This window comes from Sapajus apella, unplaced genomic scaffold (assembly GCF_009761245.1).
Source record: "Sapajus apella isolate SASKATOON/1434 unplaced genomic scaffold, GSC_monkey_1.0 scaffold12, whole genome shotgun sequence".
Classification (NCBI taxonomy): domain Eukaryota; kingdom Metazoa; phylum Chordata; class Mammalia; order Primates; family Cebidae; genus Sapajus; species Sapajus apella.
This window is the reverse complement of record NW_022436952.1, coordinates 8,271,117-8,293,177: the sequence shown is the minus strand read 5'-3', so window position 1 is coordinate 8,293,177 and position 22,061 is coordinate 8,271,117. Positions and strand designations below refer to the sequence as shown.

At 58.9% G+C, this 22,061-nt stretch overlaps 1 protein-coding gene across 2 annotated transcripts; it reads left to right on the top strand.

Annotated features, from left to right (window-relative positions):
* Positions 1-1,282: 1,282 nt before the first annotated feature.
* Positions 1,283-19,297, top strand: PPP1R9B (protein phosphatase 1 regulatory subunit 9B). 2 transcript variants are annotated; one of them, XM_032279961.1, is made up of 10 exons: positions 1,285-3,144; positions 7,023-7,155; positions 8,764-8,884; positions 11,133-11,237; positions 12,265-12,400; positions 12,880-13,032; positions 13,145-13,198; positions 16,440-16,669; positions 16,983-17,079; positions 17,247-19,297. In XM_032279961.1, exons 1-10 carry the CDS (start codon positions 1,780-1,782, stop codon positions 17,298-17,300), a joined length of 2,448 nt encoding a protein of 815 aa, XP_032135852.1. In that variant the 5' UTR covers positions 1,285-1,779; the 3' UTR covers positions 17,301-19,297. The 2 variants fall into 2 exon arrangements, with proteins under 2 accessions (XP_032135853.1, XP_032135852.1); XM_032279962.1 differs by lacking the exon at positions 11,133-11,237 and having other exon boundaries at positions 1,283-3,144.
* The last annotated feature ends 2,764 nt before the right edge of the window (positions 19,298-22,061 follow it).

Sequence of the window (22,061 nt, the reverse complement as noted above, 5' to 3'; positions counted from 1 at the left end):
AGAGAGTGGGAGATTGGGAAAAGGAGGAAGAGGATGGAGGGGAAGAGGGCGGGGGAGGAGGCAGAGGCCGCAGAAAGGCCTGAGATGCAGGAAGCAGCTGGGAGTGGGGGGAGGCTTTGTGCCTGAGTTGTTCTCTGGGTCCTAGGGCCCATTGTGTTCGCCAGTTGCTGGGATGTGTGGACTGAAGCAGCGCACCTGGAGCTGTCCAGAGGGTGGACCCTGACACCCAGGGCCCACGCAGCCCCAGCTCCCTAGCTGTGTAGGCGGGGGGTGCAGAGATCATCAAACAGCTTTCTGGGCTGCCAGGACAGGGGATGTGTACATCACTGTCACCCTCCCCACCCCCCACCCCCGCCCCACCAGAACCCAGTGGCCAGGATCCTTTAAATCAGAGACCCAAGTTAGAGTTCTCACTGGGGAAACTTTGGCCCCAGGCCTCTAGAATTCCCGCTCCAAAACCCTTCCTTCCGGTTTGAGAGGCAGGAGTGCCAGGGTAGGAGCCTGAAGACTGGGGTTCTACCCGCTCTCTTCCAACCTGGGGTGTAGAGCAGACAGGCGACAGGACATCCGCTTCAGATTTCTAAAGGACAGTTTTGGGGATCCCCCGCTACTTGGGTGACGGGGTCCACCTCCTTTCTTCACCACTCCTCCCCCCTGCATCGAAAGGTCAGCTACGCTGAGCCAAGGTTTCACATCTCCGAGAGTGCCCAAGATTCCCGATAGTGAAGTATTAAAATGCAGATTCCTGGGTTCAGCCTGTGAGATTCTCCTTCACAAGCTTCGAGGGAGAGCCCAGAAATCTGTATTTTTACCAAGTGCCCAGCGATTCTGATGCTAAAGCCTTGAAGCACACCGAAGAGCCAGCTCCGAGGACCCACCTCTGCCCCTCCCCACACACCCCCACCCCTCACACTGAGACCATCGTGGATGTACTGCCTTCCCCCTAATATTTCATTGGGGGTGCGGTTCTGTGGGCTGTGATAAGCCGCAGTCAGAGGTTGTGATGGAAGGGTTGAAGAGGGCTGGCCAAGGTCTGGGGGCAGCGGAAGGCTCTCGGCGAGGGCTGGGGAGGGGAGGGGATCCGTTCGGGTGGAGGGGAAGGGGAGGGCTCACAGGCTCCGGCCCCGGAAATCCGATCCCTTTAGGACCCAGAGGTGCCAGTCCCCCAGCGGCGGCGGCGAGAAGGGCAGCCGCTCGGTCTCCGGCAGCAGCCGCTCGGGCAGAGCCAGAGAAAGACCGAGGCTCGGGGCACGGGGGGGAGGGAGGGAGGGAGGGAGGCGCGGCGGCGGAGCGGCCCGGGCCGGCAGAGCAGCCATGGGCGCCGGGGTGCCGGGCCCCCCGAGAGCCGAGGCCTCCGGCCGGACTGGGGAACGCCCGGGCTGCCAGCCCCGCTGACACCGCCTCGGACGATGTGAGCCGGCGACGCCGCGGCTGCTTCGCGGGCAGGACGCGCGCTCCCACCGGCCCCAGCCACCGCTTTGCTAATTTGGGTGGGGGCGACCGTACCAGGCCGCTCGGGCTTTCGAAGCGGGGCTGGCTGTCTTTGGCAGCTTGATTGGGGGAGGCGACCCACACACAGGGCGCTTGGAGATTTTTTTTTTTCTTTTTTTAAAAAAGCGGGATTAACTGTTTTTGGCAGCTTGGTTTTGGGGGGACCCTAAAAAAGGCCTCCTGGGGTTTCTTTTATCGGGGGGAGGGGGCGGTGGTCCCGACTTGGCCAGCCGCCTGTTGAAGGGGGGGAGCGGGGAGCGGGGGGATGCGAACCCGGCTCCCCCCACCATGATGAAGACGGAGCCGCGGGGGCCCGGGGGTCCTCTCCGGAGCGCCTCCCCGCACCGCAGCGCCTACGAGGCGGGCATCCAGGCACTGAAGCCTCCCGACGCGCCCGGGCCCGACGAGGCACCCAAGGGGGCCCACCACAAGAAATATGGCTCCAACGTCCACCGCATCAAAAGTATGTTCCTGCAGATGGGCACGACGGCGGGGCCCTCGGGCGAGGCGGGCGGCGGCGCGGGCCTGGCCGAGGCCCCGCGGGCGTCCGAGCGCGGCGTGCGCCTGTCGCTGCCGCGGGCCAGCAGCCTGAACGAGAACGTGGACCACAGCGCCCTGCTGAAGCTGGGCACCAGCGTGTCGGAGCGCGTGAGCCGCTTCGACTCCAAGCCCGCGCCCTCCGCGCAGCCAGCGCCGCCGCCGCACCCGCCGTCCCGGCTGCAGGAGACGCGGAAGCTGTTCGAACGGAGCGCCCCGGCGGCCGCAGGCGGCGACAAGGAGGCCGTGGCGCGGCGGCTGCTGAGACAGGAGCGCGCCGGCCTGCAGGACCGGAAGCTGGACGTGGTGGTGCGCTTCAACGGCAGCACCGAGGCGCTGGACAAGCTGGACGCCGACGCCGTGTCCCCGACGGTCAGCCAGCTCAGCGCCGTCTTCGAGAAGGCCGACTCGAGGACCGGCCTCCACCGCGGGCCCGGGCTCCCCAGGGCCGTAGGGGCGCCCCAGGTCAACTCGAAGCTGGTCAGCAAGCGGTCCCGGGTGTTCCAGCCACCGCCGCCCGCCCCGTCGGGGGATGCGCCAGCCGAGAAGGAGCGCTGTCCCGCAGGGCAGCAGCCCCCGCAGCACCGAGTGGCCCCCGCCCGGCCGCCCCCCAAGCCCCGGGAGGTGCGCAAGATTAAGCCGGTGGAGGTGGAGGAGAGCGGGGAGTCGGAAGCCGAGTCGGCGCCCGGGGAGGTGATCCAGGCCGAGGTGACGGTCCACGCGGCCCTGGAGAATGGCAGCACCGTGGCAACCGCAGCCAGCCCTGCGCCCGAAGAGCCAAAGGCCCAAGCGGCCCCGGAGAAGGAGGCGGCGGCGGTGGTAGCGCCGCCAGAGAGGGGGGTGGGCAGTGGCCGGGCCCCGGACGTGGCCCCCGAGGAGGTAGATGAATCCAAGAAGGAGGACTTCTCGGAGGCAGACTTGGTGGACGTGAGCGCCTACAGTGGGCTCGGGGAGGACTCTGGGGGCAGTGCCCTGGAGGAGGACGACGAAGAAGACGAGGAGGATGGGGAGCCCCCCTACGAGCCCGAGTCGGGGTGCGTGGAGATCCCGGGGCTCTCGGAGGAGGAGGACCCGGCCCCGAGCCGGAAGATCCATTTCAGCACGGCGCCCATCCAAGTAAGTGAGCCCCCCTCCCCGCCCCCGCACCGCCCCTGCCACGTGCACGCGGCCGCCCCCGGCTCGCCAGCCAGCCGGGTTTGGCAGGCTGAGTCAGCCCCTGCCACCCAGCCCCCTTACCAGAAGTTCCCACCCTCGGGGGGGGGGGCGTGGGGGAGTTCCAGCTGTTTGTCAGAGAGGGATTTTCAGGTGTGCGAGGGGGGTGGCCTGCCCTGACCTGCCCTCAGGTTCCTCCGCCTGCTGCCCCGCCCCGACGCTCCGCGGAACCCGCCCTGCCCCACGCAGGTCCTGGGACACCTGCTTTCCCTTCCTAGTCCAGACATTCCTTCCTCCAGAGGCTGTCAGAGGCTGGAGCTTGGGTAGTGTGAAGGGGTGTGTGTGTCTTCAGGAGAGACATTTGCCCTCCACTGCGGAGAGAGGGGTCAAGAGTGCTTTCCCCCTATTTATGGGAGCTGGATGGGGTGAGAAAGGGGAAAGCCAGGAACTTCTCAAAACAAAACTGCAGGGGACGGCAGCCCTTCCTCCATTCTGTTTGTACCCCCACCCCAACTTTGCAGAAGTGAAAGAGGGAAGCAGACCGTGAGGGTGAGCTGGTCTGTGGCCATGTGACTGGCTGGCGCGGTGCTCCCTGGGGGTCCCTGCGGGACGGCTGCCCGGTCCTGGTTGCACAGGGAGGGGCACTTTGTGTGGCCCTTGATGGGGGAGAGGCCTTCTGCAGGCATGGTGGAGGGGGTGGGGCTGGGATGCCCCTGGGTGACTGGCAGTAGTGGGCATGCCTGTGCTCTTGGCTGCTCAATAGGACAGACTCCCATGGCCTTGGCAGGCCCCGAGGGTTCTTGCCACATTCTCTGGGAGCCCGGAAAGAGGGGTGGGAGCTGCCCCTTTTGGGGGGGGTCTCATCCTACTGTCACTATTGGTGGTTGGTTTGTGAGTTGTGCCAGAGCTTTGAGATCCTCAGAACAGTGCTAATGGTGAGGGGACATCTCCTGGGGGAAATAAAAAAACCCCAGGCCACCCCTCCCCCCACTTCCCACCACTCTCCACTCTTGGCGGACACATTCAGCCTGCATGGCTCTTTCTCACCGCCCCAGGCGCAGCTGCGCCCTGCCCCAGGTCCGCCCCATGGAAGTGTCCAGGCCCCTGGACTCTCCTTGGCCTGGACCCTGCCTGGCCTTTACCATTCCGCAGCCAAACCACCATCTATTTGCTTGTCATTTCCATAACAACTCCTGGACTCTGAAGGTGCCCAAGTTTCCTCTCACTCACCCAGAATATCAGCCTCTGCCCCTCTCCCACCTCCCACCCCAGCAAGAGGCCGGGAAGGTTTAAAGTGAGTGGCTGCGCTTCCTCTCCCAGGCCAGCCCCTCCCCTGGGCTGGGACCTGGGGATCCTCTCCCCACCCCTCTTCCCTCCTGAAGGCAGTGGGGTTCTGGAGGGAATGGGGGACGGTAGTGTTCCTTGGGACTCTGAAGGAGTCTGGAACCCCCCCCAACTAATTCTGCGAGCAGCCTGGTGCCCTCAGAGATGGAGTTTGGTCTGGGCCCCTGACTGTCTATATTTGACGCCTTACCCTGATTTTTTGGTAAAAAATAGCACATGATTTGGAGCAGTGCTTCCCGGCTCCCTGATGACTCTGGAGCTGGCCCGCCCTGTGTGAGAGCCAGGGTGTGTGGCGGGCCCAGCGTGGCTGACTTTCAGCCTCACTGGGGATTTCCTCCCTCCTACCCTGGCACGGGGCCCCACTTTTTCTTCTTGCTCCTGCCTTGATGCCAAGTCCAGGGTCCCGGGCCCCAAGGATGACCCAATTGTTGCCCTTCTGGAGGTGGAGGCCTCTGCTGAGGGCAGAGAACCCAATTCCAGATTGGCGGCCCCAGGGAGGTGGAACTGCACTTAGGGCACTCTGCTAGGAGTGGTAGGGGTGGTCTGGCCTCTGAGCCCAGGCCTGGGATTCCTTAAGGGGGCAGGGCCAGAAAGGGAACAGGATTTGATAGGCTGAGAGAAGAGGGGAGGGTGCAGCCCAGGACAGGCTGTGAGGGTGTGTTCTGGAGGTCACAGTGGGTGTGTGTGTCCCTGTGTGTCAGGGAGGGGTTTGGTTGACCCAGGAGACTGTAGAGACCAAAGGATGAGGGGACCCTGTATCCTAGAGCAGAGGGTGAGAGTCAGGGAACCCCAGTGCAAAGTGGGCCAAATCCCACTGCTGAGCCCAGGCTCACCCCAGCACTGTCCCCGGGCCTGGGGTATGTGTGAAGTGGGGGCAGTCACCGGTGACCCACCCACCGGGGCCCAGCTGGGTGCAGTCTCATCCTGCCTGGCCACAGTCTAACCCTTGTGACCTTGGGCAGTGAGCCTAGTGCCCCGAACTGTGTGCAGGGTGGGCAGCCTGTTTCTCTAAGGGGTGCAATGGACAGATGAGCTTTAAGGGCTGGAGCCAGAGTCTCTGATGCTGTGAAATTGAGGGCACTGAGCTAAGTGACCAGAGGGGTCCCTCCCACCTAAGCTTTTAGCACTATGAGCACCCTCCTCTCTCCCACAGTGGCAGTGAGCCTCTCTGGTAGGGGGTGGGGATGACACGGAGCAAGCCCAGACAAAGGCAAGGACACAGGAGTGCTGCTGCCCACCAGGGTGCCCACAGGGCCTGCTCCTGGAAGAGACAGGGCCCTGGCAGAGGCCCCTGGGGGAGATGGGACCCCAGTCTGGCTCCTCAGGGCTCAGACTCAGCCATCTGATAGAGCTGTTCCCCACCCCTCCCTGCCCCCCCCCCAGGCTCCAAGTGGTGCCAAGCTGTCACTGCAGGCAATGAAGCTGGAGCATGTCATGGTACCCCAAATGGTGCTCATTAACCTCCCATGGGGGGCACCCCTGCCTGGGCCCAGAATTAGGCATTCTCACAGAGCTCAGCCCCACATCTGTTCTTCCGGGAGGGTCAGAGCTGAGGAATTCCCCTTTTTGCTGAGAGACACAGGAGAGACAGCAGACGGGTACAGGAGATGCCAAGGCAGGGCTGGCCTCAGCCCCCATGTCGCCTGGGTTTGCTGTGGGCAGTTTCAGAGGCTGCCCTCTACTCTGGCTCCTTGGTCTCTCCTGGCCCCCTAGCACATGGGGACAGGGGGCGTAACTCAGAGAGCTTCGGCAGTGGAGGGAGTCCGGCCTGGGTGTGCAGGGAAGGCCTCAGGGCCTAGCTTTTCCCCACTCTTGCCACCCGAGGGGCTCCTGGGGGTGGAGAGCCTGCCTTTTCTCCACAGGGCTAGAGGTGGTCCTTCCTGCTTCCCTCCCCTGCCCCAACATCCACTTGAGCAGCAAGTCAGAGCCAGTCCTGGGTGCCTCTCCCCTGCCACCCCTCCTGCTCCCCTCCCCCTCTGCTGTCTCACACCCGCTCCCCCTTCTCTCCCCATCTGGCATCCTCCAGCATCTTCTCCATCCTCTCTCCCCTCCTCCTCTTCCCCTCTTCTGCTCAGCCTGTTCCTTCCTCTCTGTGTCTGTCTTTGTGTCCCCTCTCGCCTGTCTGGCTCTCTGGGTCCTATCTGTCACTTTCCCTCTCTCTGGGTTTCTGGGTTCCTGAGTTGGACGTTTCTCCAGGATTCCCCTTGTGTGCTTATGGCAGACCATGCTCACGGTGGTTGGAGCTGCAGAGAGAATAGCAGTGCCAGTCGGCCAAGGCCGGGTCCCTTTCTGTCTTGACCCTGGGCTCCAGAACTAGAAGAGTCTTTGCTCAGAGCTGGGGTTTCTGGGGGCTGGGCGAGGCCTCATCTCAGGGCTGTGTAGCCAAAGGAGGGGAGCGGGACGTTGGGTGGTAGCTCGGCCTACCTTCTTGGCCTCCCCGCGCCAGTTCTGCCCTTGCCCTCTTGCCGGCCTCTCTGACCAGTTGCCTCCCTCCCCAGGTGTTCAGCACCTACTCCAATGAGGACTACGATCGTCGCAACGAGGATGTGGATCCCATGGCGGCCTCTGCTGAGTACGAGCTGGAGAAGCGGGTGGAGAGGCTGGAGCTGTTCCCTGTGGAGCTGGAGAAGGGTGAGAGGCCCGGGGGCCAGGCCACCTGGACACAGCAGGGTTGACCCGGGTTTCATCTCCAGCTCCAACTCCTGCCCTGTGCCCTCAGGGGTGTCTATAGACTTGCTGGGCCTCTCCCTCTGACTCAGGACCTTGGTGACTTCCCTGCTCCTCCCCTGTCAGCACCTAGCGCCACACAGGGACTCCAACCCAGGCCAAGTCACACCCCACCACATGGGACCACATTTGTACATTCAGTTAACACAGGTCTCTGTAGGGTACTGTGTGCTGGGTCCTGAGAGAAGGCCTGGCGCTCCCAGGGAGGTGAAGTGGAGGAGGGAGGTGGCTGAGGGGCCCACCCTCCTCCATCTCCCTCAGCAGGCCGGCCTGAATCTCCCCTTGTGTGAAGAACAAGGGCTTCAGGGGACACAGCTCTCTGTAGGGTACTGTGTGCTGGGTCCTGGACTCTGTGCTGGGGACACAGTGATGGGCTCCTGGGGAGATGGATGGGGGAGGCAGATATGGAAGGCACAGTCACATCTAACCTCACCCTTAGGTGCTGGAGTAGGGGCTGGAGAGGGAAGAGAGGGGCTGCTATAAATCATTTAACAGGTGACCTAACCTCCCTGGGTTTGGGGGCATTCCCCAGGGAAGTGAGGCTTGAGTGGCACTCTGGTAGGAGGAGTTAGGGGAGTAGGCAGGAAAGAGGCTTGGCTGCATTTTCACTGGGAGGGGAAGAAGGGCATGCAGATGAGGCCTTGCAGACCACGTGGTCTTGTTGCTAAGATGGATTGGGAGCCATTTCGAGTCACAGGAAAGGTCTAGAAAGACCACGCCAGGCTGTCATGTAGGGAAGGGGTCACGAGTGGATGGAGAAAGACGACTGTGGCATGGACAGGAAGATGGCAGAGCTGGTGTGGGTGGACTGGAAAGATCCCAGGGGCGGGGGAGAATCCACAGGATCTGGGGGTTGTTTGGCTCAGGCGGAGGCTATGAGGGGGAGGGAGGAATCCAGGTGTCTCCCAGGCCTGGCAGGCAGCAGGTGGTGGTGCCATCCCCCATGAGGGCGTGTTTGTGGGGGAAGGTCATGAGTTTGGACATCAGAGGCCCACTCATAGGCAGGGGCAGGTATGGATAGGGGAATGGACCTGAGGGGAGAGAAAATCTGGAGGTCTTTGCTGCGAGTACAGATGAGACAGGTTGAGGGAGAAGACCAGACTCAGCCCTGAGCCTTTGGTCTTCTTCCTGTTAACCAGTGGGCAGCAGTGTTTGCCAAGGGTGGCACGGGCAGGTAAGACTGTTGTAATATGCAGATGAGGGGGTGTGGCTAGGATGGGGATGGCCAGCCACACCCCCTCATCTGCATAGACAAGTCTTACCTGCCCGTGCCACCCTTGGCAAACACTGCTGCCTACTGGTTCTCTGGAAGGGACAAGGGCAGGGAGTGGCTCAGGAACCATCCTAGTGGCCTTGGCAAAGAAGGTGGACAGACCATTCCCCTTCTTCAGTTATGGGACAGTCCCTAATGGGGACTGCTTCCTAATGGCGGGGCTGTGCCCTGGAATTTGGGGTGGAAAGCCTCTCGCCTGTCCTCTGTAAGCCCTCCCATCTCACCACCCTGTTCCACAGACTCCGAGGGCCTGGGCATCAGCATCATCGGCATGGGGGCCGGGGCGGACATGGGCCTGGAGAAGCTGGGCATCTTCGTCAAGACAGTGACGGAGGGCGGTGCGGCCCATCGGGATGGCAGGTACCGCCCCATCCTCCCCACGCTCCCCAACCCTTTTTCCCTCCCCGACCAGCCATCCTCGGTGGGGTGGGCCACTGAGCAGGGGCTGGGGCGGGCATTCCCTGGGAATCTTCTGTGCTGTGTATGCAGCTGAGATGTTCAGGAGCACTGCCGTGCCAGGTGCTATTCCAGGCCCCAGAAATACGACCCCCGAGAGCACCACGGTCAGCCCCCCAGCCCTCAGGGAGCTTGCATTCTCCAGGAGGGGCTGATGATGATGGGAGCTGTAGGCAGGTGTTGTGTGTCCTGGTTTGGAGTATGATTTGGACCTTGGCAGGGAGAACAGAGGCATGGAGCCTATATGCCTGGAGTATATTTGAGGTTTTTTTTTTTTTTTTTTTTTGGCTTAGCAAACACTGAGTCTCTGATAATGCTGGGCTGGTGCTGGGCCCTGGGGAGTCAGTGGTAAGGGCCTGGCCCTGGAGAAGTGTGCAATGTAGTGTGAGGTAGACATAGTGGACACACACCAAAACAGTGGTGAATTGGAGGGAAACGCAGGCTGCTATGAAGGAATACAACAGGAGAGATTGACCTCTCTGGGTATCAGGGAAGGCTTCCTGGAGGAATCGATGCTGGAGCTGAGAGGTAAAGCTGTGCAGGAGTTAGCTATGCTGAGGGAGTGAGTGCCGAGGTTCCAGGCAGTGGAGCCAAGAGCAGGCGGGTGTGGCTGGGGCATAGAGAGCAGGGCCAGGAGGCTGTGACTGGACACTGGTGGCGGTGGCTCTGGAGACAGGCTGTCTTTGAGCATGTGAGTGTGCGTGCCTAGGTCGAGCGTCTGTGCTTGCAGGGGGTGTTCTGTGGAGAGAAGGTTCGGGGAGGGCATCCTGGAGCTGTGTGCCAGCCAAGGACCCCTCTGTTAGCTGTGTATGGCAGGGTGTGGGGAGGGGCAGTAGGAAACGCTGTAGGGCATCCCCCCAGGGTGGCTGTGAGTTAGAGGTTGACATTGGGGATCCCTTGTGGAGGTACCTCCAAACCCAGACCCCCTCTGTGTGATAGAGGTGAGTAGGTGTCCTTGTGCAGCTGGGTGACTTTGGGATCTTGTCGCTAGGGATGGGGCTGCCCTGACAAGGGGCTTCTACCTGTTGTAGCCTGGGTGGCCTGGAGAGGGGCAGGGAACAGAATGGGTGGCAATCCCTGCCCTTTCATTTACCCGTTCACCTCCTGAAGTGAACTTCCAGAGCCTTTCCCGTTGTTGCCTGTGGGTTAGCTAAGGAGTGAGCGCACATGTGTGGCCATGTCCACTCACTCATGCCCACCTGGGAGTCGGGTGTGTTGGCGCGAGCTATGGACAATAGGCCATTTCCTCCATCTCTGCATTTCTGAGTGGGAGTCCTGAGAGAAGGCCTGGCACTCCCAGGGAGGTGAAGTGGAGGTGGGAGGTGGCTGAGGGGCCCACCCTCCTCCATCTCCCTCAGCAGGCCGGCCTGAACCTCCCCTTGTGTGAAGAACAAGGGCTTCAGGGGACACAGCTGGTGTGTGTTGGGAGGTGCACCTGTATCAGGTGTCTGGGGCAGTGTGTGAACTCGAGAGTATGCCGTTCAGTCTCCACTTGGGAGGACATCTGTGCACTCGGTTCTATGCAGAAATGTACACGTAAGAGGGTGGCATGTCACTTGTGTGCTGTGGGACTCCTGGCCAGTGTGCATGGCAGAGACAAACTCTGAGAATGTCACACCACTTGATGGAGTATGATGGAGGAGGGCACAAGAGTGTGATTGTCACAGGAGGTGTGATTGTCGCCTCTCCTGGTCTCGGACGCCTGTATCTGCTTTGCTTGCCTGGCTCTCACTGCCCACACAGGGGTCCTGGCTGATACCTAATCCTCTGGCCTCATGAATTTTGTGCAAGCAGACAAAGTACTAGGTCCCTGTGGTGACAAAGTCTCTGTGAGGTTTTTTGTTGTTTTCTTTTTTTTTGGAGACAGGATCTCACTCTGTTGCCTAGGCTGAAGTGCAGTGGCTCGAACACAGCTCACTGTAGCCTTGATCTCCCTGGCTCAAGTGATCCTCCCACCTCATCCTCCCAAGTAACTGGGACTACAGGCACACGCCACCATGCCCAGCTAACTTTTTCTTTTTAATTGTTTGTAGAGATGAGTTCTCACTATGTACCCAGGCTGGGGAGCCTGGAGTTTCTGGTGGGAGGAGGCTACCTGTACCCCCACTCCACGGTTCCCCTTGCGACCCCTTAACCAATGTCACTCCCTTAGGATCCAGGTGAACGACCTCCTGGTGGAGGTGGATGGAACGAGTCTGGTGGGAGTGACCCAGAGCTTTGCGGCATCCGTGCTCCGGAACACCAAGGGCCGAGTGCGGTGAGAGCCCAGGGGGGTGGGGCGTGGGAGTGGGCAGGAGGTCCTTGTCCAGGAACTCCAGTCTCCTGCCTACAGCCAGTTAAGGTTCTGGTGGCCCAGCTCACAGAGGCTCCGCTGACTCCTTGGCTGCAAGAGCTGCTGTGCCTGGGTCCCTCGCCTCCCCCCTGCCTTCTCACTGGCCAGTGCTGCCCACCAGCACGCAGGCTTCATGGCCCATTGTCCACCACCCCTCCAAACTGTCCTCCAGGGCTTATTCTTTTTCCCCCTGCCTGGCCCCAACTCACTGATTGAAGAACCAGGATGTCCAGGGTGAATGCCAGCCACATTAGGGTCCCCTCATTGGGACCTCATCCTTCCCTCCTGACCAGCCCCATGTCATCCTGGGAAGACTCCTCCCCAGGCCTGTAACCAAAGGGGCTGGATCAGAAGCTCCCTGTGTCCACTCCACCTCTGGCTTAACATTCAGAGATCACTCCCTGCCCCCCTGCAAGAGGGGCACTACCCCCAGGAAAGGGTGGTGGAGAGAAACAGGATGTGGGTGGCCACCGGGAGGAGGGGCTGCTGCCTGGAAGTTCCACTGTTTCCTCTCCATCCTAATCTCCAGTTGCCATCATCCCGCCCCTTCCTGAAGCTCAGGGGCTTGGAGCATACCCAAGACACACCTCCGCAGCCCATCCCTGCTGGGAGGGTCATCTTCACCTTTCCCTGCCTGATTTTCTCCCACATGGCTGGGGAAGAGCCTCCTGAGCGCATGTCCCCTGCAGCCCAGCCTAGAGGTGGGCTGACATTCTCCCTCCTGCAACACTGGCCAGAGGGATGAGTGGGCCTTCCTGCCTCCCTTGGGAAGGAAATCTGATGAGGGCCCCCATTCCCCCATTCATTATTAACACGGCAGCCTTCAGACTCAACCCTCTCATCTCTCCTCCCCTGGGAGGGCCTGAGTTTGGAGAGGGGAGCACCAGCAGGGAGGATGGTGGCATTACCCGGCTGAGGACAGAGACAGTGGATGATGCCAGTGCCCCTGCAGGTTTATGATTGGCCGGGAGCGGCCAGGAGAGCAGAGCGAAGTGGCCCAGCTAATTCAGCAGACTTTGGAGCAGGAGCGATGGCAGCGGGAGATGATGGAGCAGAGATACGCCCAGTATGGGGAGGATGACGAGGAGGTAGGGAGTCCCTGCCTGGCTGGCCTCGTGGTCGCCCCCTCGTGGCTAGATGAAGCCTTACAGTCATCTGCCTCTACTGCTTCCTCTGCCCTGGTAAAAAGCCCGCAGTGCCATTCCCTCTCCTGCAGTCACTCTTCAGAGGTCGGACAAGGAATCAACAGTCCCCTCATAGAGCCCCCAGTCTGAGGAGAGAGCATAGCCCCTAGCCTTGGGGGACCAGATCTGAAGAGGAAGATAGATCCGGAAGGGGAAAGACAGTACAGGCTGATGGTGAACTCCCTCTGCCATCAGGGGCCACCCAGGATGTTTGGGAAGACATAAACTGTGTCTCTGGTGCAGCCCTAGACTGAAGCAGGAGGAACGAACCACATCCCTGGGGAGCCCTCTGTCTGGCATGGGCAGACTGGTCCCAGCCCTGGTCATCAGGGCTGAGGGCAGCTGGGTGGGGAGGGCCCACAGCCTCCGGTCTCCCTTTGCAGACGGGAGAGTATGCCACCGATGAGGATGAGGAGCTGAGCCCCACATTCCCAGGTGGCGAGATGGCCATTGAGGTGTTTGAGCTCGCAGAGAACGAGGACGCGTTGTCCCCTGTGGACATGGAGCCCGAGAAGCTGGTGCACAAGTTCAAGGAGGTGGGAAGAGGGGCTCCCTGGAGTGGTGGAGGGAAAGGCAGGCCGGTCTCCTGCCCTCAGCGCTCCCTGCCTCACCCAACTGGAGCTGAATGCCTGCCCCTCTGCCCAACAGCTCCAGATCAAGCATGCGGTCACCGAGGCAGAGATCCAGCAGCTGAAAAGAAAGGTGAGGGTGCATGTGCACGTGCATTTGTGTGCGTGCGTGCATTCGTGTGTTTAGCAGGGGCCCCCACCCTCACACCTGCACATGCTGACACTTGGGCACAGGCGCCCACAGAACAGGCTGCTCTGAAGCAAGAAGACATATTAAGAGCTCAGGCTCTGGATCCATATGCTCCACCTTCACTCGGGGACATTTGTAACAAACACTGGCAGGTGTCTGTGCCTCAGCCTCCTCATCCATAAAGTGGGGTCATAATATAACCAACACCACAGGGTCATTGTAGGATTAAATGAGATAATACATGTCAAATCTTTAGCACAATGTCTGACATAATAGGTGCTCAATAAAAAGTCAAAGTAGGCTGGGCTCAGTGGCTCATGCCTGTAATCTCAGCACTTTGGGAGGCCAAGGCAGAGCCTAGGCATTAGAGGCCAGCCTGCAACATGGCAAAAAACTATCTCTACAGACAATCCAAAAATTAGCCAGGTGTAGTAGCGCACACCCGTGATCCCAGCTACTCAGATGGCTGAAGTGAAACGATCACTTGAGCCAGGGTAAGTCAAGGCTGTAGTGAGCCATGATTGTGTCACTGCACTCCACTCCAGCCTGAGACAGAATGAGACCCTGCCGCAAGAGAAGAAAAGTCAGCATACTAGCTGTGATACCAAAGCATGCCAGTTCTGCTCTAGATGTCTCTATGTTTGTACTGTCCCACGTGTCTGCTATATATAGGCCCATTGATAAATACAGACCACCCAGAAATACACACACTGACACATAGTACCCACAGACCCCTCACCCAGACACATAGAGACACCCACTCTACACAGATACAGCCACAGAGACAGTGGACCCGTGTTTCACGTGACATTACACTCAGGGCTATCAGCCTGGATACGCAGACCCACTCTGCCCCCATCTGCTCTGAAACAAATAGGCATAGCCATCGCTCAGACTGCCTGGTCTAGGAAGAGTGTCACGGGACATGCACATTCTCACCTGGGCAAGTAACAGGGATGCTGATGCTGACACAATCAGATGAAGATGCATGACACACACACACACATACCATGCACAGATGCTTACATAAGCATGTGGGGTACCAGCACCCTCACAGGCATGTGGATATACAGACCTCATTTTTTTTTTTTTTTTTGAGGCTGGAGTGCAGTGGCATGATCTCGGCTCACTGCAACCTCCACCTCCCGGGTTCAAGCAATTCTCCTTCCTCAACCTCCCAAGTAGCTGAGCTCACAGGTGTGCATCACCACACCTGGCTAATTTTTGTACTTTTAGTAGAGACGGGATTTCACCATGTTGGCCAGGCTAGTCTCGAACTCCTGACCTCAGGTGGTCCTCCCACCTTGGCCTCCCAAAGTGCTAGGATTACAGGCATGAGCCACTGTGCCTGGCCCAGGCTTCATATGAAATGTCTGCATGGGACCTGGACTATAGGAGTCCCAGTACCTATGGGGTTTCTGCCATGGTGGGGAGAAACAGATCTGTGGGATCTTTGTACCCACCACATGGGGGTATGCAGGAGAGGAGGGTGGGCTTTGGATGGCTGGGGCAGAAGCAGGGCCATTCCTGGCAGGGAGAGGAGCTCCATGGAGCTTGGAGGCTGGCTTTGGGAGGAGGCCAGCCAGGACGTGGCAGCATGCCTGCTGGGCAGAGGTGGAGGCAGGGCTGGACTGCCAGGGTGGGCCTTGGCTTGCAGTGTCCTGCCTCCCCTCTAAGGATTCTAGCCTTGGCCCTGTAGATAGCATGGGGCTCTGTGGCCATTGAGATTGTTTTGAAATCATGAGAGTGGGCGGGGCTGAGAGGCAGGCAAACTGGTTAGGGGCCTAGACAGTATCCTGGCAGGGGTTGGCCAGGCCTGGAAAGGAAGGGTGGGTTAGCGCTCCATTTCCGGGGTCAGAATGACAGGCCATGCCCCTGGGGTGTATACAGAGTATGAGGGGAAGGGGCACATCAAAGGTCTGTTCATGCATTCCACTTATAAACATCTGCTGGGTACCTTCTAGATGCCCAGTACTGTTCCCGTCACCATGATAGGCAGAGCCAGAGTTGATCATGGTTCTTGTGCATCTGCAAACCAGTGACTGTCGTCACAGTGGCATGGGGCTCTGTAGGAGGGGACAGGCTTACTGAGCTCCTAAAACAGGAGGAAGCTGATTTGGGTGGTAGTGGGGGTAGGGCTGTGCTGTTGGAGGGAGCTGTGGGGACTTCTCTGGAGAAGTGACACACTGAGCAGAGGGCTGAAGGGTGAGTTAGTGGGAAATGACTAGGCAAGCAGGAGGGTACATGGGGGACATTCCAGGCAGAGGGGACAGCACACGCAAAGGCCCTGTGGCAAGTCTGAGGATCTACAGGAAGGTCTGTGTGGCTGGGGGACAGAGAGCAAGCAACGTTTACAGCAAACATTAGCAGGCAGGGGACTGAGACTGAGTACCAGGATGGCTGTGAGGTTGTGGCGCCTTTTCACAGAGCAAGTCAGGAAAGGAGGCATAGGTTTGTGCAGCTGGGGGGTCTGGTTTGGGGCATGGTACCTGGGAGGAGCTGGAAGCTAAAGCTAGAATGGGAACAAGGGTGGGCTGGGATTTGGGATTTGCAGCTCCGAATGCACCGAGGTGGTGTGGGAGATGGGCCAGTGCCCCAGGGCAGTGAGTAGAGAACAGAGGATCCAGGACTGAGCTGTGGGGGACTGGAGGTCAGCACTGGGGTCGCCTGGAAGCTGGGAGAGGAAGCAGGATTGTTCAGGATGCCACAAGAGCAGAGACTGGTGAGCAGGGCCGGGGCTGCAGAGAGGGTACAGAGAGCATTGGTGACCCCCATCTGCCCTTTCACTTTGTATCTACTGTATCACTTCGTATCTACTGTATCACGGTAGCTTTTGTGAGCTTGGGAGGCACATATCACTCCCATTTTATAGATGGGATAACGGAGGCTTGGAACATTATTTGCATTGCCCCAAGCCAGAGTAGTTAGTGACTAACCGAAGCCTCTGGTCTCCCTGTGAGTGGGGTGCAGTGACAGGGAGTCTGGTGGGAGCTCTGAGGCTGAGCTCTACTTTCCTCTCTGGATTTCGGTTCTCAGCCTCAGCCAAAGAGGTCAGTAGTTGGGGTGAAGTGGACTTCACAACTGTAGGAGTCTGCTGGAGACTCTGGCCCCAGTGCCGGGATGGGGGTGCTCTTTGGCTTCTGCTGGCCTCCCCCCAACCCAGGGCCGGGCCGTCCTCTCTCAGCTGCAGAGCCTGGAACAGGAGAAGGGGCGCTGGCGGGTAGAGAAGGCCCAGTTGGAGCAGAGTGTGGAGGAGAACAAGGAGCGCATGGAGAAACTGGAAGGCTACTGGGGCGAGGCCCAGAGCCTGTGCCAGGCTGTGGATGAGCACCTGCGGGAGACCCAGGCGCAGTACCAGGCCCTGGAGCGCAAGTACAGCAAGGCCAAGCGCCTCATCAAGGACTACCAGCAGAAGTACGTGTCTGGGGGCTGGTCGGCCTGGGCCCAGGCAGCATTGAGAGCCTTTTGGGAGCAGCCCCTCCCCACCCCTTCAGCTGAGTAGGGAGGCAAGGAGCACAGAATTTGGAGGGCCCCATGGTGGGGACACTGGGCCCGGGATAACCAGACATCAGAGCCAGGCCCCAAAGGCTTTGGGAAAACCTGGAGCCTCCTGACCTGAGAACAGGGAGGGGCAGAGCTGCCTGGGTAGAGCTGAGAACCTGGGTCGCCCTGGGTGGAAGCCAGACCACACACCCTTACCTGCCATCTGTCCCCTGCCTATGCCCAGGGAGATTGAGTTCCTGAAAAAGGAGACGGCACAGCGTCGGGTTCTGGAGGAATCGGAGCTGGCCAGAAAGGAGGAGATGGACAAGCTCCTGGACAAGGTGGGCCTGGGTGCCCTGTAGGCAGGGCCCAGTAGAGGGAACAGCACCGAAGCCCCTACCCTGTGGGTCCTGGAGGGAGGGGATGCCATGTCCTCACAGCGGTGGTGGTGGGGAGCTGGGGTCATGCCTGGTGCCCATCCTGACTCCCTACCCTCCTTTGTTTTCAGATCTCAGAACTGGAAGGAAACTTGCAAACACTGAGAAATTCCAATTCTACTTAACAGGAATCATTCCTTGACTGGACAATAATTAACCCCCTCCCATTGTCCTCCCTCCCCTGTCCTCAACACCCCACCCCTCCCCCACCAGCCTGGGGACAGGTGCCCCGACTCCTCCCACCCCTCCACCCCACCTCCCCCAGCTTCAGGGACCAGAGGGCTCATATCACAGGCCCCCTTAAGATGGCCTGGGCAGACAGAGGTGGCTGGAAGGGTGGCTCTTTTCTTGCCCCATGGGGCTGAGGCATAGAGGCTGAGGGCTGCCGAGGGCTGGCCTGGTGGTAGGAGGACACGAGCACCTGCAGATCAAACTGCCAGACTTTTCACACTCCAGCTTTTGTCTCTGGACTGGAACGGGGCTGGGGCTCTCCCAGCATCTCGCCAACTGGAGGCTGCTCCCTGCCCATGGGGCATCTGGGTGGCCCCTGGGCCTCTTGACTTGAGATTCTACCTTCTCGGCCCTTCCCTCTCCCCCATCATTGTGCTGTCTCTGTTGCATTCTGACCCTCCTGCCTTGGGGGTGGGGGGTTGCCTCAACACCTCCCCCATCCCCTTTCCCTGTCCTGGGAGGGATAGAGTCCCCCCTAGAGTCCGGAGGCTGGGCCTGGCCCTGGCCCTGCGCTGATTTCTCCTGTTTGCTTCGGGAACAGGGGAGTGAGAGTAGGAAGAAGGGAGAGTTCAGGATACCTGGTCCCTAGCTCCCCATTTCCTGGGGCAGCTGCCCTCAATTTCTCCTTGTGCCTCCCCTCTCCCAGGTGCCAAATAGCCATAACCTCCCCCTGGAACTGTTGTGTGGCCTCTTGGGTCCAGGTTTCCTGGTCAAGGCTGGGAATGCCAGGGAGGAGAGGAGGTCAGCTTAGGGGACCTGGCTACAGAGACCCTGGCCTTAGGCAAGGGGACCATTTCTCGCTGGAGAACCAGGGCCGATCCTGTTCTGCTCTGCCTGCCCAGCCCAGGGCGATGCCTGGAAGCCTTGTACTGATATCGAAGGGAGTCAGCCTCACCCCACCCCCACACCCCACTATTTTTCCAATGTTTTGACTGGAGGGCAAAATTTTACTACTGCTCATCTTTTTGGAGACCAGGGCTGCCCTGCTGGCAGCCTGCCTTCTAAGTGAAATCGACTTTGTTTCCCCACTTTAACCCCAAATTGGGGCTTGGACCAAGGGAGGTGAGGCCCCCCCCCAGGTCCCCTCCCCTTTCAGAATCCATCTCCTTTTGCCACTTCATGCCTCTGCCCCAAATCTGGGTTTTTGTTCATTTTTTAAAAACAGACCACCCATCCCATCCGTTTTGGCTTCTTGTCCCCTGTAAATAGACCGTGACTTCTATCAGTATTTCTTGTCCCCACCCCTTCCTACCCCCAGATGTGCCCCCATCCCCTGAAGGAGCTGGCCGTCTCAGTCTTGGGCCCATGCACTTCACCCCGGCAGATGGAGGGGGCGGAACTGGGTGGGCGGGACTGCTGCTGGCTGCTTGGGCCAGTGGCCACCCCTGCCCAGCCATCCGGAGGACCGCGTCTCTGTATATAATATATATATGTATGTATTGTTCCCGGTTTTGTACGGACCATGCCCTCTGTCAGGTTGTCCCCATAAAAGCAGCCCCCAGAACCTCGCTGCCTGGTTTCTTGGTTCACTGGGGCAGGGAATGGGCAGGGATCAAGGATGCCAGGCTGCCCCGGTGGTCCCCTCCTACCAGTGCTGCCTCTAACCCTGAGGAACTTCCTACAGTGGCCCCGGGTGCCTCTCTGCCCCCATTCCACCCATCGACACAAATGTTTTTTGTCCAGTCCTCCTGGGCAGGGCTGGGGGTTTCTAAAGAGTTCATTCAGGCTGCATTCCTTTTTCAAGGCCTCCAAGAAGTTCAAAGGATCGGCTAAATACAGCAAGGTGAACCCTAAGTCACTCCCCCAGAAGGACTCTAAACTGGGGGGACACTCTAGTTTGGGAATCTTCTGTTAAAAAGAAAAAAAATAAACTGTGGGGATACTCAAGAAACACCTCCTTGAAGCGGGTGAAGGATCAAAGGATTGCTGGGGGTGGGAGGTGACTGCCTGGCAGGTTTGTCCCCAGGGTCCTAGAGAATCTGTTTGCCCTCTGGGGCAGGCCAAGTGGCCTGAAATAGCCCCAGCCCCAGCGCTGGACCAGCAGGCCCGCATGCTGACTCAGCTTGAAGGCTAATGGGTTTGGGAGTCTAGGTGCCAGGGTTCCAGGGACAATCTTTGGTGAAGTCCCAGAGGGAGGAGAGCCAGCAGGGAATGGGGCAGGAGCTTGTGGCAGGCCCCAGGACCAGCTTTCACTTGCCAGGCTGCTGGTGTGTAGATGTGAGACCGGAAGCGTGGAGGCACCTGTATTCAGTGGCATGGCGCTTGGAGATTCTCACCTTCCCCTCCCTTTGCCATAAGGAATGAAGTCCCAACCTCAGGGCTCTTCAAGGTCACCTTGGTGGGTCCTTGACAACATCCAGATGAGTGGCCAGCTTGGGGACAGTCAGCTCCAGAAGCATCCCTTGTGGATGGTTGTGTCACACAGGTCCCATTCATGCTAAGCCAAATTCTGGCTTCCCATAGCTATCTCTCAAAAACCCGAGGTCTACACCTCAGGCGCAGTCCAGTCCTGCCTCCACCTGAGGGTTCCCTGGGAACCTGGAGATGGTGATTGCTCTTCCCAAGACATCTTTGCTATGTGGACAATCTGTGGAACACTCTGGAAGCCTTGATGATGCTGAAGCCAGATTCAGGTGTCTGAACCCCAAGATCAGAGACCACCAAACCACAGGGTCACAGGTCATGGCTCCAGAGTTAGAAGTCACTGAACCCTGGAGCCACCAAGGCCCTACTCAGGAAACCTAGCCAAGAAGTGAAGTGGTGTGCCCTTCATGGGTGGGGAGGCAGGCATGAAGGCTGTGAAGGTTTCTGCTGGGCTGGTTGGGGCTAAGCATCCAGGGTGGGGTCCCTCTGTCCCCCACCACCCCCTGTCTGTCTTGTGCATTAGGTGAGGGGCCTGTACATTGTATGTTCCAAACAGTGAGCAAAGTAGCCCCTCATGTTTAAGCCCAAGTATGTTGTGTGGCTGGAGGTCTTGTGTGTGGTTTTGCTGTGAGTTTCTCAGGCCTGAGCTGTGACTTGCCCGTGATAACACAGTATGTCCATGTCTGGGACTATGTCAAGGGGCTGTGAGTGGGCCAGTCACCTTAAACCCCCCATTCTCCCACCCACTTGCCCAATTTTGGAAGCTCGCTTGAGTAGGTTTGCTAACACTTGCCAATAAGGGGTATTTTCCCAACTCCCAGAAGCTTAGGCCTCACTAGGAACAGCAGAACAAGGGCTCCTCCTGGGTCCTAGGGTCTAGCAAACACACCCATTGTCTTCTACCCCCTTGGGGTATACAGGGGCTATATAATCCCCCCAACTCCAGCCTACCACCCAGATCTCACCAGATGCCTACAAAGCATATCACCTTTAAGACCTGCAGATGCAGCCCCCACAGGTATCACCAGAGATACCACCCCTTCCCCAGATTTCCACAATCTAGCCTCATGGCTGCCAGAAGATTCCAAAGACATCCAGTGACCCCCCCTAAACTCCCATAGATCCCCTAGGATACCCTCAGACCCTAAAGGCTGTTAATTTCATCCTCACTCATAGTCACAAGATTGTCCTGGTTCAACAGGCCACTTCCCGGAGGCCTCAGACTGCAGAGTGTTGTGGGCTATCAGGAAACTCTGTCTGTCTCAGTAGACTCCACACCTCTCCCCTGACTCTGGACCCCTAATCCAACTCTTTTTTTTTTTTCTTTGAGATGGAGTCTCACTTTGTTGCCCAGGCTGGAGTGCAGTGGCACAATCTCAGCTCGCTGCAACATCCGCCTCCCGGGTTCAAGTGATTTTCATGCCTCAGCCTCTGGAGTAGCTGGGACTACAGGCACGCGCCACCACACCTGACTAAGTTTTGTATTTTTAGTAGAGATGCGGTTTCACCATGTTGGCCAGGCTGGTCTCGAACTCCTGACCTCAAGTGATCCACTCACCTTGGCCTCCTAAAGTGCTGGGATTACAAGCATGAGCCACTGCAGCTGGCCTTTCATCACTTGCTCTTAAGCAAAGCAGTTTCCTTCTTCTAAGTCTCTTGTTTTCTCTGAGGCAGTGGGTAATGGAAACACCCACCTTGTGGGTTTATTGTGAGGGTGACAATAGGTGATCTGAGTGCCTGACACTTGCCAAGCTGTGCTGTGAGGTAGCTGGTTGTGGATCCCTACTACATTGCCTACCCTGGCTAGCCTGCCACTGCCTCCAGATCGCTGGGTCCAAGTCTGATCTCATCCGTCCCCACCCCCGCCTGCTCCAGGGCTCTCTGCCTCAAGCCAAGGTCCACAGCCATCCCAGACCCCTCTTCCCTCACCTCCTAGTCCACCAGCTCCCCAAATCCTGTCAGTTTCTTCAGGCCTGCATCTTGAAGGCTTCTCAGCTTAATATGTAATCGTTATGCCCACTGCCAGGGGTCCTCAACAGCCTCCCGAGAGTCTCCCTGCCTTCAGGCTGCCTTCTGCAACCCGAGAGTCTCCCTGCCTTCAGGCTGCCTTCTGCAACCCTGTCGTCTCCAGAGGAGCCAAGGGTGCTTCTTAAATTCATACCTGAGACCCTCCCTCCTCTGTTAAGTGTGCGTGTGTGGTTGGTAGAACAAAGTGCAAGGCCCCTGCACCTCCCCAACCTCAACTCATCTTCCCTCTTGCCCTCCCACCCCCAACACCCCCTGGCACTTCC